The sequence below is a fragment of the Hyperoodon ampullatus genome, assembly GCF_949752795.1.
Source record: "Hyperoodon ampullatus genome assembly, chromosome: 15".
NCBI lineage: Eukaryota > Metazoa > Chordata > Mammalia > Artiodactyla > Ziphiidae > Hyperoodon > Hyperoodon ampullatus.
In genome coordinates, this window is record NC_136928.1 from 82243376 (window position 1) to 82260927 (window position 17552).

A 17552-nucleotide genomic window follows, 5' to 3' on the forward strand; every position below is an offset into this window, starting at 1 on the left:
ATCTGGGAGGGGGGGGCAACGAGACGCACCCACACGGCCCCCCGCGGTCCGCCCGGGCCCCTCGCAGCTGGGGGACGTGACCTCCTTCCTTGCCGAGGGACCTCCCGGTCAGGCCTGGGTGCCGTGGAGGAACGGGCTCTGCGGGCGGTGAGCGGGCGGGTTTCAGGGGTCTGCCCCGTGCGGCGTGGGTCCGCTCCTAAGGCGTGTGGCTCGGTGACCCAGACAGGAGGCTCATCAGCCTTCTCTGCCTCCCTGAGCGCTGGGGGCAGAGCCGTGTGGGAGGGTCCGCAATACACTCAGGGCAGCTGGGGGGCGGCGGTGGGCACAGCCACGCCACACCGTGAGCACAGACGCCACAGGACGGCAGACGTGCGCACTCCTCCCTCCCGGGGCTCGCAGCGCCACCGTCACGCGCCTACACGCCCCTGCCGGAGGGCAGCTCCCGCACAAATGCAACTTGGGATATACTTTTGGGACCACCATCGGCCTGCAGCAGCCGTGGGCCCAGACATCACACCCCATGGAGGCTCCTGCCCCCGGTCCCCTGGGAAGCCCTCTGGAGGCCCCAGCCCAGAGCTGGCCTGGCTACTTGCGGGACCTGCCTTCAGGGAGCATCATGGCCAGTGGGCCTTCAGGGCTGGGCAAATCACTAAACCTCTGGGGGCTTAAGTATCCATTTTTATAAAAACAAAAAACAGCATCTGTTGAGTCAAACTGGCTGTGCTGTGACAGAGCAACTGAGGTTAGCACAGGAAGCTTTGGCACTTAAGGGCCCTTGGGGACTATTTCGTATTCTTACAGTTAGGCTGAGCACCGTTTCCCAAATTAGCATCTCTTTATCCTTCATTTCATGGGGATCACAGAGATGGGAAGTAACCAGATGCCACAAGCTGGCCGAGAACAGGCAGGAGACAGATACACAGGGACTGAATGGAGGCGAAGGGCGGGGCAGTGAGAGGCGGGCCGCAGAGAGAAGAGGACCAGGAAGGAGGTCTGCAGGGAAGCACCCAGGCACCAGTAGCAGGGGCTGACCCCTCCGCCTCAGGCCCACCCCGGTGGCGTCCCTGCATCCCTTGAGTCACACGTGCCACACCCCTGCCCAGAACGAGAATGACGTCAAGACACTCTACCACCAACCCAAGAATGACGGAGTTCTTTCAGGAAGCAAACAACGTTAAGTACAAAACAAAGGACCCCAAATGGAAAAACATGTCCTGAAGCTGGCCCACACGTTAGCTAGCCGGGGGGGCAAAGCAACTACAGCTTCCCCAAAGCAAAACCCCAACGACAACGCTCGTGCATCCAGGGGCTACCAACAGCTCAGTACCTTTGGCAACGTTCCGCGGGGGCAGTGGGGGAGCACTGGCGGTGCTGGGGGCCGCGGGCTGCGTGGGCGGTGGGCTGCTGCTCAGGATGGCTCCGTACGTCTCGTTCTGCAAGATGCTGGGCACGAAGCTCCTCTGCTTGTCCTTGGCCAGGCTGGCGGCGTCTCTGGCCAGAGACGCGGCGTTGGACTGCAGCTGGCTGGAGCCCAGCTGGTAGAAGCTGACGGGCCGGTCTTCTCGCCGACTGGGACTGGGCTGCGGGGGGTAGTGGGCAGAGGTGTGTGAAATACAGACGCGCTGACCTCTTGGTCACAGAGACTGACGTACTGGGTACAGCCTCAGGTACACCAGTCTAATACCTGGGCACGGTGCATTTTTACTGCTACGTGACAGCTGCCAAACCTAAAACTCACTCTTACCATGTCCCTTAACGGAAACACACCCACGAAAAAAAGCCATGATTTACAAAAACTTCAAAACAATTCTTCATTCTGTGAAGAATTTAAAATATAAGCTATTTCACCTTTACCATCCAGAGTTACCTCAGCCTAGCTCTGTATTTCACTGCGTGTCCCCTCCATAAACACCCTTCTCTGACGGCAGAACAGTGCGGCTGCTCCAGGCACGCACAGCCACAGCGGATCCCCAACAGCCATACGGCTAATTCGGGGGAGATCGACGTTTTCTTCCCGTAGGAACTGGAACTCTTAAGAGTCCTCTAACTCAGGGGTCAGCAAATCACGGCCCATGGGGCTACAACCTGTTTTTATAAAGTTTTATTAGAAAGCAGCCATGCCCATCATTTGCATATTGTCTGTGGCTGCCGTCAAGCCACCCTGGCAGAGCTGAGGAGTTGCAACAAAGCCTAAAACATTTATTATCTGGCCCTTTACGAGTCTGCTGACCCCTGCTCCACCAGAAAGCCATGTGCATGGAACCACGGACTTCATTAGATGGATCTCGTATTTCAAAGCCAGCTTCGGGGGCTTCCCTGGTGGCGCAGTGGTTGAGAATCTGCCTGCTAATGCAGGGGACACGGGTTCGAGCCCTAGGTCTGGGAGGATCCCACATGCCGCAGAGCAGCTGAGCCCGTGAGCCACAAGTACTGAGCCTGCGCGTCTGGAGCCTGTGCTCCGCAAAAAGAGAGGCCACGATAGTGAGAGGCCTGCGCACCGCGATGAAGAGTGGCCCCCGCTTGCCACAACTAGAGAAAGCCCTCGCACAGAAACGAAGACCCAACACAGCAAAAATAAATCAATCAATCAATAAACTCCTACCCCCAACATCTTCTTTAAAAAAAAAAAAAAAAAAAAAAAAAGCCAGCTTCGTTATAATAGCTGTGATCTTGAGCAAATTAACCTTCCAGATCCTACTTCTCATCTGATAAGTGGGTCTAACTTTATTTTTTTATTTTTATGTTTTGGTCTCGCCACGCGGCATGCGGGATCTCAGTTCCCCGACCGTGGATTGAACCTGGGCCCTTGGCAATGAGGGTGCGGAGTCCTACCCACTGGACCGCCAGGGAATTCCCTAGCAGGTCTGACTTTAACCGCCGGCACAGTGCCCGGAGCTCAGCAGGTCTCAGTATCGGCAGTCACCCCTCCTCCCCTCACGGGACCGCCTGCCCGGCCAAGGCTCTGGCCAACCAACAGCTCACGCCCAGATCCAGTACGAGGACTCAGTGGCCAGTGGCTCTTCATGCACAGTTTAAATTCCAACAAAGCCCATGGCCGTGCGAACCACCACCCGCCGCTCTCTGCCGAAGGGGTGGGGACGAGTGTCAGCGCCGCTGCCGGGCTTTCACTGGGTCCACGGCACCTGCCAAGTCACTGCACAACCCCAGGAATGTGACGTGTGCCTGACCAAGAGGCACTCGCTCCAGGGCAGGTGTTTCAAACCTTCTCCCCTTTTAAAGGCAAATCTAAGTGTGAAATAGCCAGCTCCCCTCACTTTGATACCGTTTTACAGCTAACTCGGAAATTTCTTATTCCAAGAAACCGTAAGTACAGATACTAACTGCTCCGTAAACCGGGATAGTCCAATAGGTTTCGGAAACGCCATATATACATAATCAGACATCAGTACACATCAGGACATTAAAATCCTACAGTAAAAATTAAAACGTTACACCCGGCTTTCCCACTAATTTCACAGCAGCTAGGCGTATGGGCTTTGGAGTCAGTCTTCCTGGGTCTGACTCTGAGCCTCGTGTGAAGGTGGCAACCTTCCAGGCGTGCCCTCAAGTGCACAAGACAGAGCATCATAAGGAGAGGCTGGACCAGGAGGCAAGAGCCCCAGGTTGGTCTCCAAATACTGGCTTCACTGTGGCCAAGACATCCCCTCTCTTGAGGCTTGAATGACCCCATCTAATAAAGGGATGAGTTGGACCCAATGATCTCTAAGGGTCAGTGATTTCAGTGAAGGTTTTAAAGATCAGCTAGGTGAACGTGGCCACTGCTCCTGGGGGAACCTGGCTCTTTATCACATTATCCAGAGAGAAAGCTCCCTCTAAAATCCCCGAGAATCCAAGGCTCTCTGTATCCTTCCTTCATATCAGAAGGTGAGAAGCTGCCTCTGATTACACAATTCTCATTCGTTTACAGTCACGTCTATAGGAGCTGGAAGACAGGGGGCAGTTATGGGAAGGGTAAAACCACAAACCTACTGAGAGCCCTGGAAGCAAAAAGTAAACGGCACTTCCTTTTCTACAAACAGCTCTCTACCCTGATTACAGGCCAGGACCCACGCCGCTCTGAAGGACGCTGACCCTAACGCCCTTAGAGTTCCACAAGCCGGCACAGACCTGCAGCTTCTCATCCACATCGTCATCGCTCTCATCCAGGTCTTCATGGAGCAGTCGCCATTCGTACTCGACATGAACGTGAGAATTAAACCTTCCGGATAAGGCTTGGGTCAGCTGAGAACAACAAAGCACTGTCGGTGACGCTGCTCATATACTCGGCCTTGTCAAGCAGGTGTCCACCAAGATGGCCGAGAGGTAGCGGGGCAGGGAGCCTGCACCCCAGTATGAGGCTGGCTTATCCAATTCGCTGCGTCTCAGGTCAAGCCCCCACTCCCTAATCCACAGATAACCTCGAAGCTCAAACCCGACAACTCCCATTTAGTGTTTTGTAAGCTGCAGAGTTGCAGCACGCAGCCAAGGGGTGTTTGAGATCTAAAGGGCAACGGTCAGCCTGCAGGTACCCACGACTGCACATGGGAGCATCTCAATCTGAGGAGAAGGAACGTGTCCACTAACTGTTAACCCCGCTTTTCCTGACCAGCACGAGAGAGTGAAGCCCTGTGGAAAATGACGTGAATGGCCAGCTTCTCAATTCTCTCCAGGAAGGTAGATAGCTGGTTCCATTCTAGGTGCACAGGAGAGAAGCTAATCCATTAGATAAATCGGTGTCTTAGCACATTAGGGTCTGACTTTTCTCCAAAGCCAGACAGTCGCCATGTGGTCCTGGGCGAGTTACTTAACCCTTCCTTACTTATCTCCTCATCTGTAAAATGGGGTAACAGTAGGTACCTATTAATTAATGCTTTACGGTAATTATCAAGATTAAATGAGTTACTGGACACGAAGTGCTTAGGATAATACCTGTTAGCAGCCCCACAGCTCTGCAGCGCCGACTGTTAATGGCGCCATGGACTGAGCACTTACTCTGTGCCCACTGCTCTGCAGAGTTCAGCAACGATTCCCTCAAAAAACCTGCGAACTGGTATGCCTGACCCCCCTTCACACACAAGGCAACGGCGAAGAGAGCTGGCATGACCTTCCCAAGTCGCAGCGGTGGAGCCCCCTGTAAACCTGGCCTGACTCAGAGGGGCCTTGGCTCCACTCACCCCAGACAAGCCAGGGCCGCCGTCAACATGCGCCACCAGCACATACTGACTCGTGTTCTGAGTGTCACCATAGGGGGGATGGTCACCTCCTCTCTAAGGGGCCCCAGGACACTTTCTCCGAGCCGTCCCCTCTAGGCCACTGGGATCTACTCAGGACGCTCCTGCAGGCTCCGAGAGAGCCCTCCCCAAGGAGCGGCACCCCTCACCCCACCCTGTCCGTGCCGGGTGGCGGGACACTCACCAGCTCCTCACAGCGCTCGTGCCTGAGGCGCCTGGCAATGTCCAGCGGCGTCTCTCCTGACTCGTTAGCTAAGAGGCGGGGGAACGAACAGGCGTGTTACGGCAAAAGCAGGCAGAGGTCTGACACTGAGAGGCAATTAAAAAGAGACCCAGCGAAGCAGCACCAGACGGAACGGAGCACGACGAATGAAATCCAGCTAGTTTGTCCCAGTCGGTGCTCAACTGTGCTGAAGTCGTACAGAGCTGCAGCAGCGTGCAGTCGGTAAGGTTTTCTAAGACAAGGTTTGAGCTAATCTAATGAAGATAAAACCACTGAAGCAGCCAACTAATGGAAATAAATATCCAAGGTATGAGCTGTTGAATAAAGCAGTTCATGGTAATTCTCTAACCAAAAGCACTGCTAATCTAGTTCCAGGCATCTGACTGTAGAAGACTTTACACCTCCTTTTAAGCAGTCTGAAGATTTGGAATTGTGTATTTTCTTCTAAATGAGCCTCAGTCAATGAGATTTGATGATTAGTTAAAAAAGAAAAAAACCCAACTTGGCTCGCAAGCAGGCACGTGCCTTCTTTCTGCTCTTTGCTCTCTGCTTAACAGTTCTTCAAGAGCTCCACTCAGGACACCATCACAGCCGGACACCCTCGGGCTAGACTGTGCCTGGATGGCTACAGGTCAGGGTCCCACAGGGGAGGGAGGGATGAAGGCCAAGCAGACGTGGGTCCCTCGTGGAGGAGGCTTGGTGCCAGTGAACGGAGGGGCAGTGAACAGTGACTCTCACCAGTAAACATGCCCACCCAGAGCCAGTGAGGGGCTCAGCATGATCCCAGGTGGGGGTCAGGAACAGGAGGGCGAGATGCCCAAACCTGGTCCAGGTCACCTGGGTACCAGCGACAGCTGCAGGGCCATCCTCTGCCGCTCAGAAAATGCCTGCACATGACGGCAAGCCTACAAGACAGCAGAGGGAGACTGCTGATGAGCACGAGGCCACAGCAGCCTTGCAGGGCGGGACTGACTCCGCAGCTCTGCCCAGAGCCCCGCACCAGGAGCTGCGCGAGGCGGTGGGGGGAGGCTCACCGATGCCGATGGAGGCCTTGCCCCGCAGCAGCAGCTTGAGGCACTCGGCGCTGTCGGTCAGGCAGCAGTAATGCAGGGCCGTGCTGCCCTTGCCCGTCTGCTTGTCCAGGTTCCCACTGGCAAGGACGGGAACAGAGAGAACAGTGAGGCACAGGCCAGAGGACTGGGGCTGCCTGGGCAGGGACGCTCAGCTCCGCCAGGGTGGCCTGAAAGCAGCCATGGACAATATGCGAACGACGGGCATGGCTGCTTTCCTTCCCCGGGAGAGGCAGCCAGAACTCAGGTTCACGGAGGGCAGGGTTTCTCTCAATCCTCCTCCAGGGTCGGGGGCCCACAGCACCAGCCCTGCCTGTGGGCAGGAGGAGGCCTTGGCTTAAGGCCATCGGGGAATAAACAACAATGGCAGAGCCCTCCAGAAAGCGAGCAAGGCACCTGTGCGCACCTGAGCGGGGGGCACGGGCAGGTGACCCTGGCATCCCTCCCGCTTCACTGGCAGTGCCCGTCTGGGCCTTAGGAAGCCTGCATGACTTGCCCAGTGTGTCCGACACAGGAGGACGGGGGGAGCTTTTCTCATCTTACTAACAACACTCTTGCCAGGAAGGGGAAAAGCCGCTCTTCCAAAGTTCGGAGTCCCCAGGCTCCTCGGAGCTGCCCTGAAAACAGGCTGCGGGGGAACTGTGAGGAGACCACAAAGATTCTTCCAACACAAAACAAAACCAGGAGATCCCAGGACAAGCCACTCAACCCACTGGTGGAGGTGGCCCTGGGCCTGTTCAGAGCTGGACAGACATGTGGGAACAGGAGCATGCCCATCGGGAGGTGATGCCCGCAGCTCCCACCGGGAGGAAACCAGCTACACTTACTCCTTCCTCCCGCCCGCCCTTTCTGTTTTAAAGCAGCTACGTTTTCAGTGTGAAAAAGGAGCCTCGCTTCTGATCTCCCCTCTACGCCTGCTGTCCTCCTCCCATTCTGGAAGAAAAGAAACCAGGATTCCCCTCCTCCTGCCCCTGAGGATCTGCACTGGGGGGGATGGCACCGCTCAGCTGCTCATGGAGCTGGCCCCTGCCACGCTCCTGGCACCGGGACAGCATTCGGGCTCCATCAGAGGATAGGGCGGTCCGAGCAGCTTCCCCCAGGCATCCAGAGAACTCCCGGCTCCTGGGGAAGGAGCTGCCTCCCAAGCTCCTCTACCTCTGGCCATTTCTTCTTCTGAAGACAGCCGGGAACGGCAGAAAATACAAAATGCAAAGTCTCTCCTTGCTTCTGCACTTTGGAATCTTCTATTCCATCTGAAGCTAATTCCTGTGGCTTTTAACCAGCACCGTCCCCTCCAGCACCCACCCACCCAAGCCAGGATCAGGCAGTCAGGATGCTCCTTGACGGGGCTTCCCCACTGGCCTTCAGCTGCCAGGCGGTCCCCGCACCAAGCGAGGCAGAACGTACCAAATGGGACTAGTGGGGCCGGGGAAGCCGTCCATGCACGTCCTCTCTCAAGTCAACTTCTAATGAAAAATAACAGCTTTTCCAACCACGCAGAACGCCCACAACCCCGAGCTGCAGTTTACAACGTCAGCTCGGCCAGCGGCTGGAGGAGGAGCTCTGCTTCCTGCTTCCCTCTCGCTCTGCTCAGGGTGCCCCGCCTGGACCTCGTGGGACCCGCACCTCACGGCACAAGCAAAGGGGTGGTCGTGGGGGCCACCGACGGAGGCTGCTTTCCCGGGGCTCGGAAGTCAGCAGGCCTATCGACGGGGCGTCTCCCTGAGTCCCAGACACTAGAGGCGGGACCTCGCAGACCCCGGGAGGGGGCTTTATTAGGATTGCATCCGAACACCCCACACCTGGCAGCACTGTCCCTGTCCCATGATTCCTATTCAGACCCAGGGAAATTCCAGCATCTTGGCCACACAACTAAAGCAACGGGGCAACCCCTGGCTCCATTCTCAGCAACACCAAGGAACGAAATCAAACACCTTCCCTGATTTTAGAACACCTACCTGTTCTGAACTAAAAAGTCTACGATGTGAAGAGAAGTCCGGTCCACGGATCTGACGGCCAGGTGGAGGGCAGTTTCATCCGGCTCCTGAAGACCAAGCAGAAACATTCCAGAATTCCAAGGGGAGCATTCCATTCTGTGTCCCACATGAGAAAAATTGTGTATTTCTCTTCCAAAAGCCTCTAAATCTTTCCTTTGAAAAACGTTACCTCTAAGACACCAAAGGCCCCTTTAATCTCCACGGCAAACTCTGCCCCTGGGAACCTGAAATTTAGAGACTGGTCCTATTCCTCCTTACTCCACAGGAAATAATGAGCAATTCAGGGGTTTCATGGCAAAGTCCTCTCGATCTTTCTGCCCTCATCCCCGCATGTCAACATGAGGTGCTGCCTGTAAGAGGGGTCTCCGTTCAGGCTCCAGGAAGGTTCCCCGGGCTCTTATACCTGCTCCCTGGGTAAATATAAATGTATGTCTTAAATGCCGGGTTAAGTTTTTTTATTCTATACGTACAGATAACACCATCAGTGCTAATACCCGGACTGCCTTCAGTGCTACTAAATGGCACGTGGCTACCCCTGCCCCTTCTGAAGGAAGTTCTGGCCGGTGGGAGAGAAGAATCACGAATGAAGGCTGTTTCAGGCAGGTGGGTGGGAGGGAGCTGGAGGCCAAGGGAAGATCCAGGGAACAGGGAACGTGGGGCAGAGGGAGACAGCGGGCCTCGCCCTCCTCCTCGGCTGCAGCACAGCCGAGCTGAGCACGCGCAGCCCTGGGCAGCCCGGCTGCAGTTCCCTATCTCACTCTCGAACACTGAACATTATGGTTCCATACAACGTGCTCAGCTGCTAAGGGTGACCCAGTCCCGTGCGCCTTCATTCTGAGGGTAAGGAGGGTCCAGGGGGCTATGAGTGTGCGTCCACGAGGGTAAGGAGGGTCCAGGGGGCTGAGTGTGCATCCAAGAGCACACCCACGGAAGAGAATGAGGACACACCGGCCATAACACTGGTGGTTTCCTGCAGAGAGATCCCGACGGTGAGACCCCACCCTCTTGGCCCAGGTCCCCCAGGGAGGAGGGCAGGGGAGCAGGCTGGACAGCGGTGCACCAGGCCTGGTCCAGGCCCTCCTTCCCGGTGTGGCCTCGGGAGGTGCAGCCGAGGCTTGGCTGAGGTGCTACTGTGGCTCTCGGAAGACAGAAGGAGGCGCTTAGGCCTCTGAGAAGGTGCTCCTTCCCCCAGGGATGGACCTTCCTTCCAGAGCTGCCATTACAGTTCTGGTTTAAGAGTCAACCACTAATTTCCTCCCCCAGGACTCACTGCCTCTTCTTTCAGAGTCACACGACTTTGTCAGCATTTCTGATGACACTGCCTTGCCACTCCCTGCCCTCTCACCCTTTCTTTTCTGTTTTTACAGGTCTTTTCTTACATGTCCATTGGCCAGTGGGATTTTTTCTGTAAGATCCACACCATCAGCGTATGCTTGGAGTAATCCAAAAATATCTCTTGCTTTGACAGCCTCACAAAGGCTGTGAAGTTTTGCCGCATTATCCGCGTGTCTTTTCCTTGCGTACTTCCTCTCTATGTACTTGGCAGTAATGTAGTCCTTTCTTGCATTCCTGAAGTCAAACATAATTGCCTCGTGAATGATTAAGGGCCTCTATTCAAACAGATCCCAACATCCATTCATCTATAACTACTTTAAAAAAAGTCCCGTCCCACCCTCCTTGTAATAAGCAGCATTGGCAGAAAGACACGAAGCGGGAAGCAGGCGCCGTGTGGCTCCCCCTTGGCACCTGCGTTCACTCAGCCTCCAGGCACTTTCAAGAGGCCGGAAACCCTCCAGATGCCAAGACAAGCGGCATCAAGGCCCAGGTCTAAGGGCTAAGTGGCCAGGTCGCGGGGCTGGCAGCCCTCATGGGAAGCCTGTCTTCCTGTTTGCGGGCTCCGTGCCTGGCATGCAGGCTCACCACACACCTGACGAACCAAACGAACTGTCCATCTCCGTGGTCTGTTTCCCGGCCTCCACGCGGCCCTGTGTGTGCAGACCCCGCCTCTCAAAGGAGCTCGGAGGGGCAGCGACTCCAGGGCAGCCAAAGAAGCCCGGGCTCAGATCCTACCCCACCACAGGCTGACGTGCGACCCTGGGCACGTACGTGGCCTCGAGTCTTCTTATCTGTGCAAATGCACACGGCCTGTGAGAAGGGAATGAGCTGACACGTTTGCTGCGCTCACGGCAGGTCCTTAGGGCCTCGGAAAGCACCGATGAACTTGAAAGACAGAGAGCAAGAAAAACAGCAGCTCCCGGTCCAGAGGCCTCAGCATTTTGCTCCAAGGACCTTAACAAACAGCAGCAGCAGCAATAAAAATTGTAGACGCGGTGTTTGAGGGACAGTAAACACCAATTACTTCAAGTGACCATCAAGTCGGAAGTGCCAAGGAACGGCCCAGTGTCCATCAGCTGAGAAACAGGTAAACACAGCGTGGTGTCCACACAATGGAACACGATTCAGCCACAAAAGGAAGGAAGCACCGACACAGCCCACGATGTGGATGAACCCTGAAAACGTTAAGTTACATGAAAGAAGCCGAACACTAAAGACCACACACCGTGTGATCCCATTTACTGAAATGCCCACGACAGGCACATCTGCAGACAGGCAGGCAGTTGCCCAGAGCTGGGAGAGTGAGGGCACAGAGTCGGGGATGGCTAACTGGTATGGGGGTTCATTCTGGGGTGATAAAAACGTTCGAAAATTGCTTGTGGTGATGGATGCACGGCTGTGAATACACTGAAAGCCAGTACGTTGTACATTAAATGGGTGAATGGTATGGTATGTGAGTTACATTTCAACAAAGCTCTTAAAAAAAAAAGAATGTCAGGGAAAACCAAATTCCAAATACAAAAACCTAACTTTAGCCAACAAAGCTACCAGGGATACAGGAAGAATGACATGAGAGGACTGAGCCCCCTGCTTCTTTTGTCCCCTCTTTCTGGAAAGTGCGAGGTACACTGACATGTCACAAGGTCAGGCAGGGGAGGCTGAACTAGAAGAAAGGGCCTGGGTCCCTCCCCCCACCCCAGGCTGGTGGTCAGCTCTGAGAGCGCACAGTCACTCGGGCCTGGCTCGCGGTCACACGGCCGGATCTCAGCCCGGCTCCACGCTCCCTCCGTCACCCACCAGTGACTTTGGGCTGGCTGCTCAACCTCTGTATCGTGAGCACAGCTGCTTGCAGGGCCTTGCAGGATTAGATGAGACGGCACACTGAGGCCGTTAGCCCAGGGTTTCGGATGTAATTACTGTGGCAGCACAGAATGAAGAGGGGCTGGTGGTGGCCCGGGCGGGTGGGACCCACCAGCTCTTCTCGGCTGGGACACCGCTCACTCCCAGCCTGCCACCAGGGCTGCACCCACCACACCTGCTTCTACTACCGTGAGGGGCCCAGCCCCCAACGTCAACCCACCAGGCTTCGGGAGTGGGCAGGTCAACTCCAGGCTCCCAGGGTGGCAAACACCACTCCGACTGCCTCACCCGATAAATCCGCTGCCTGGGTGTTTATAAACGCAGCCTCGTGTGAACCGTGCTGGTGGACTTCACACGTCACCCCACACGTGGACATCTGCTGCGGGCTTACAGGTCACATTGAGATGTGCTGTCCATCTGACCCTCACAACAATGCTGTGAGTGTGAGCCCGTCCCCTCCAGCAGCCAGACAGCTCTGGGGGCTGCCCTGCTTTGCTGGACTGAGCTCTCCTTCCAGGGGCTCCCAGCCAGCGTGACGCTCAGGATGCTGCCTGGTTCCCGTCTGGGGTTGACAACTGACAACCTGTCTGATGAAACTCTATGGGTCCCTTCTGATGGGCAGTGGGGCTGGACATGTGTCAAGGTTTAGGCGGCTCCAGTAATCACTGTGGGACAGTCAGGAAGGGGCTAGAGATGAACTGGACCCTTTACTTTTTAAATGTATTATCCCACTTGTCCAGGGCTCTGGGTCTCGTCCCCTGAAGGTCATCCCTCCACAAGCTCAGGTACAGGTCTGTTCTGGGCAACACCATGCCCCACGGTTTCCTGGAGGGAGTTCACTCTGCCGGAGCGATTCCCCCACCCCCTCTTTTTTTGGGAAAGGCTAAGGCTTTTGGAGAAAAGGCAATGAACTTAATATAAGAATGCATTTGGCATTCGTGTTCAGAGAGAGGGGCTTCTTATACTCCCGGAGGACAGGGCGTGCACGAGGGCCCTAAATCACAGGAAAGAAAGAGTTCTGGCCTCTGGAAGCAGACGCAGACCCGGCTGCTCCCCGCTTCCCGCCCATGTATATCTCTCAACATCCCCCAAATCCATCTGAGGATTCACAGGCCATGAGATGGTCTTTGGCTTCCCTTTCAACAAATTCATCTGCAGATGGTGTGTTGCTCTGAGATAAAGCCAGATTTAATCTGGAAGTAAAATATTAGCTTATTTAAGTAGCCACAAAGCTAGGACTTCACCTCTGACTCGTTGATTCATTATATATGTATTTCCCACCACAAGCAACATATTGTGGTGGGAAATACAAAAACGAGTAAGATGCAATTCATTAGAAAAATATGCGTAAATACCTCAGTACAATGTAAAGTGGGATGAACTGCTTTAAAACAGAACTAAGTACTACAGGAACACAGGAGCCCAGTGACCGATTTCAGCTGAGGAGGTATCAAAGTCGGTGGCATTTTGCCATCACGTTGGTCACCTGCTCTCATTTTGGAAAAACAAGAGGGGGAGGAATAAACGTCCTTTTCATTTGTGCCAAGGCCGGGGGGCGGGGAGGGGCCCCAATGCAGATGGAACGTTTATATCCAAGAGTCCCAAGCAGATGGTATTCGTTGTTTCAGAATCATCTTGCCCCACAGTAAACAAATTATCTGCGTTTATGAAGTGCCCCTGGTACTTGAAAGAAATTAGTTATCATATACTGTGTTCAAAGTTGATCAGTATTACAGCATTTCGGGAGACCAGTCCCTTCACCGCGAGAGCAGGTGTCCGTTAGACAGTAAGTAAACTGCCGCAGTGGGCCATGATGTTTCCTGTCCTAAACAGATCTTCTCGTATCCAGGAAGAGTCAGCTCTCCTTGGGGTAACTCTCCAACTGACACCTGCCCCGAGAGGACCCTAACTTTTCAGGGCATGTGGAGTCAGCTCCTGGCACGTGTGCTGCCCCATTGCCCACGCCCACGGCGAGCAAGCAGGGCTGCCGACACCAACCCGGTGCAAGATGTGTGACCGCTTCACCCCTTCGCATGTCCCAGCGACTCTGCGAGGTGGGGACGGCTGCACCTCTGTTTCTCTTAGAGGAAAAGGGCTCAGAGAGGTTGACGAACCTGCCCAGGTCCCACGATCGGGAAGGATGCAGCTTTCTGTGTCCCGTGCTGCCTCTCCAGGTCTGGGTAAGGATACAGATTTGGAACTCGGATCTTCATCAAGAGAGGACGATCACTTTATAAGCCCTGTGCCTGGAATCTAACATCACACCTCGTCCAATCTCAAGGAGACGCTTCCCCACTGACATGTGCTCCAGGGCCCGGACGTGAACTGACTCTCACCCAGCACCAGCGCACGCACGCTCACCTCAGACGCCGACACCTGCGAGGGTGTGGAAGGCACACGGGACCTGCCCTCCCTTTAGTCTGTCTAAGCTCCCTCACCGCGTGAAGTCACCTCACCCAAGCGCAGAAGAACACAGATCCCGTGACCTCAGCTTCCAAAGAATGGCCCCCCACAAAATGTCTCTGCCAAGGGCCGGGAACCGCACCTGTCTGCAACGCTCTCCCAGCCACCGGTCCTCCCGTCCCCGCCGAGCCCCAGGGGGAGCCCTGCCAGCACTCCTGTCTCGGGCTGCTCCCAGGGAAAGGCTGTCTGGGTGAAGGAACTTCCTCCTCCCCCTCATCACCTGCTTCTCACGTGGCTTCCCCGGCCCAAACCCTCTGGCCCGGGCTCGCCACTCGAATGCTGCTCCTCTGGACCGGCCTGCTCCCTCCCGCCCCGTCTGCCTCACCTGCACGGCACTACAGCGGGTAAACCATCCCAGCCCTCCTGCAGCAGACAGGCACCGGGCAGGGCTGCAGTCTAAGGGGGCAGGCCGGGCACTGCCCTGACCAGCTCGCTGGTCTCCCACCCGCCTCCCTCGCAAGGACCAGCGTGATCTGGGTGATTTATGATTTATTTGATTAGACTGGCGGGAAGTACCCTCGTGGTCAACTCTGCCTCAGCGGGCCAGCTGGACGCGTGATGAGGCACGAAAGCTTCTTGATCAGGTTTTGTGTCCACAGTAAAACAGAAACAAAGAAAAGCTTTTTGAAGGAAACAACAGCCTCGACATTTGCACTGGGAAACAGAACGGGACATAATCATGTATCTAGGACAACCGACCCTCCCCGCGGCTCAGAATTCACACTGAGAGAAGGCAGGTGGGAGAGCGACTCCCCTGCCCTGAGGCAGAAGCGAGGTGGTGCCCACACACCACCAGCAGAGGGCGCCACTCAGGACTCCCTCGGCCCCCGCCCCCTGGCAAATCCGCTTTCCTCTGGCTCCTAAGAAAAGCTGCCAAACCAAGTTTCTACTTGGACATCCAAAAAGGCTAAAGTGACTCTATAAACAACATAGGCTGATTTCTTCCCTAAAGAAGCAACAATCATGCACCCAAGCTTGTTTATTCCCCTGCCTCGGGCGGGGTGGGGGTGGGGGTGGGGAGCCGGGGACAAGGCCAACCTTCGCTCAGAAAGCGAGAACAGCCAGCCCCACACTTACATGTCACTGCTCGGGTTGGGTTTGATCGAGTCCTCAGCTGGAAGGCAACACTCCATAATCTCATTGAAGCCTGCATTCCCAATATTCTTGGCAAGCTGCAAAAACAAAAGTCTATTTCAGGGTACTCAATTATTAATACCTTCCACTGCTACACACGACTCACACAGCTGATGACTTATTTAATGGCCACTAAGAAACAGAGCAATAAAGTGGTTTGCCTTTAATGAAGCTGGACAAAACCCAAACCCCAAAGGTACCCATGAAACTAGAGATAAGAAACAGCATGCCTCTTACAGAGGAGTGTTCTCATAAAACGTCCCCTAGATAGAATGCCTCCACGGACAGGGAGAAGCAGTAACTCGGTCCAGCTAGAGTTTCTTTCCTTTCTCCCCACCCCCCAAAAAGAACCTGTGCTCCATCTGAAACAGATCTAACAGCCTTTACTTACACCAACGAGGGGGTGGCTCATACAGCAGAGAGGCCGCTGGGCCAGGAAGCCAAGATTCGGGTTCAAATTGTGGTCCTATTTCGTGGCTTTGTGACCACAGGCAAGGCAGTTTACCCGAGCTTCCATTTTTTTTTAAATTAATTTATTTATTTTTGGCTGTGTTGGGTCTTCGTTTCTGCGCGAGGGCTTTCTCCAGTTGCGGCGAGCGGGGGCCACTCTTCATTGCGGTGCGCGGGCCTCTCACTGTCATGGCCTCCCGTTGCAGAGCACAGGCTCCAGACGCGCAGGCTCAGCGGCCATGGCTCACGGGCCCAGTTGCTCCACGGCATGTGGGATCCTCCCAGACCAGGGCTCGAACCCATGTACCCCACGTTAGCAGGTGGACTCTCAACCACTGCGCCACCAGGGAAGCCCCGAGCTTCAATTTTTTAATAATAAAATGAAGATACCTACCTACCTACCTTGCCAGGTTGTAATAATGATAAAATGGGATAATTTCTGTAAAAGCATTCAATAAACTAGAGCACTAAAAGTGTATCTGTTCCAACATAAGGTCCTTACTTGCCGATCAACCTTCTGACTTGTCAGAAATGAGCAGGTTTTCACCAGTGCTCACTGATACAGGCACTGTGCTGGGTGCAGAAGGTACGAGATAAACGCCAGGCCGCCCTGGCACGCTCCTGAACGGATGTGCGGATCTGGCGTGACCAGGATCCTTAGGAGCACGGATTTCATCCCACCGTCAGCACCCAGCTCAGCACCTGACTGAGATAGGACTCTTCAATATCTAATGAAACAAAGAAACCAAATGGAAGCACTGGGCCCAATGCTTTGGAGAGAACATTTTCATTTCCACATAGAAAACGATGCTGTGGGAGCAGCGACACTGCTGGTGCTTCTGCCCTCAGTGAGTCACATGGACACAGGCTGAGTGGGACTCTCTGCGAGGAAAGGCTGAGCCCCGGTGGCCTCTTCTCGCTCCAGGGGGACCGGCTGGAGCAACAGCCAAAGGGATCTGGGCCAGATAGGGCCGAACTTCCTGGTGGCGAGTAAGAGGGGACCTTGAGGGAGGCCGAAGGACAAGGGAAACGCGCAGCCACAGCCTGACAAGCGGGCGGGAGCCTTCCTAAGTCTTCCCTGTGCTCGACGAGTGGACAGAGCTTCTGGAAGCCCCGAGCCCCGAGCTCTCAGCAGCCCTGCCTTGGGTCCTCGGTCCTCAGCCCTGGCCCCGGGGCCTCAAGGCGACGTCAGGTGGCAAAGCCCCAGGCTGCCTCACTGCACTTGCCTGGAGACGGGGCTGCCCGTCAGGGTGGTGCAGAGCAGGGGGCCCGGCGTACCGTGGAGCCAACGCCCCGACGATCTCGGGGGCGCCTGGTGCCAGGTCCAGCCTGCACCTCAGCGTCGGGGCCCCGGCTTAGAGCCAGGCCCACGCTGAGGCCCCACCGTTCAGAGCAACGTGGACACCATCCCGCACCCCAACCTAGCTATCTGCAGGGCAGTGACAGGACAAGCCACAGCGCCTGCCCCCCGGAGCTCCCCGGTCTGCAAGCAGATGGGAGGGGGCGCGAGGAGGAGGATTCCCTGGAATCCGAAAGCTGCTCCCCTTCTGCTTGGGCTTGGCTGGCTTACTAGGGGACAGCTGGTCCGGGGAGCCACCACGGCCGTGCGTCACACTCGTCCAACATGGAGAAATATGCCGCCTCACAGCGTCACCAGGCTCCAGAGAATAGTTCAGCCTGCAGAGAACCCTCTGGAACCATCAACAAAAGCAAAGCACCTGCAGATGGAGGCTGCACGGTCACGTCAAGAAAATGTGCGGTCCAGCAGGCCGCGCGGGCAGGAGCCCAG

The 17552-nt window shown here is 55.4% G+C and overlaps 1 protein-coding gene across 1 annotated transcript in view; it reads right to left on the reverse strand.

The window, feature by feature from the left end:
• The window catches only part of ASAP2 (ArfGAP with SH3 domain, ankyrin repeat and PH domain 2), a gene marked incomplete at its 5' end in the record, with an annotated part of 153700 nt that overhangs the window by 7473 nt on the left and 128675 nt on the right, over positions 1–17552 (reverse strand). Inside the window, 7 exons of the mRNA XM_079720739.1 lie at positions 1328–1580; positions 4129–4242; positions 5416–5483; positions 6489–6604; positions 8483–8568; positions 9901–10090; positions 15257–15351. Coding sequence (XP_079576865.1) covers positions 1328–1580; positions 4129–4242; positions 5416–5483; positions 6489–6604; positions 8483–8568; positions 9901–10090; positions 15257–15351 — 922 coding nt within the window. The remainder of the gene's footprint in view (positions 1–1327; positions 1581–4128; positions 4243–5415; positions 5484–6488; positions 6605–8482; positions 8569–9900; positions 10091–15256; positions 15352–17552) is intronic.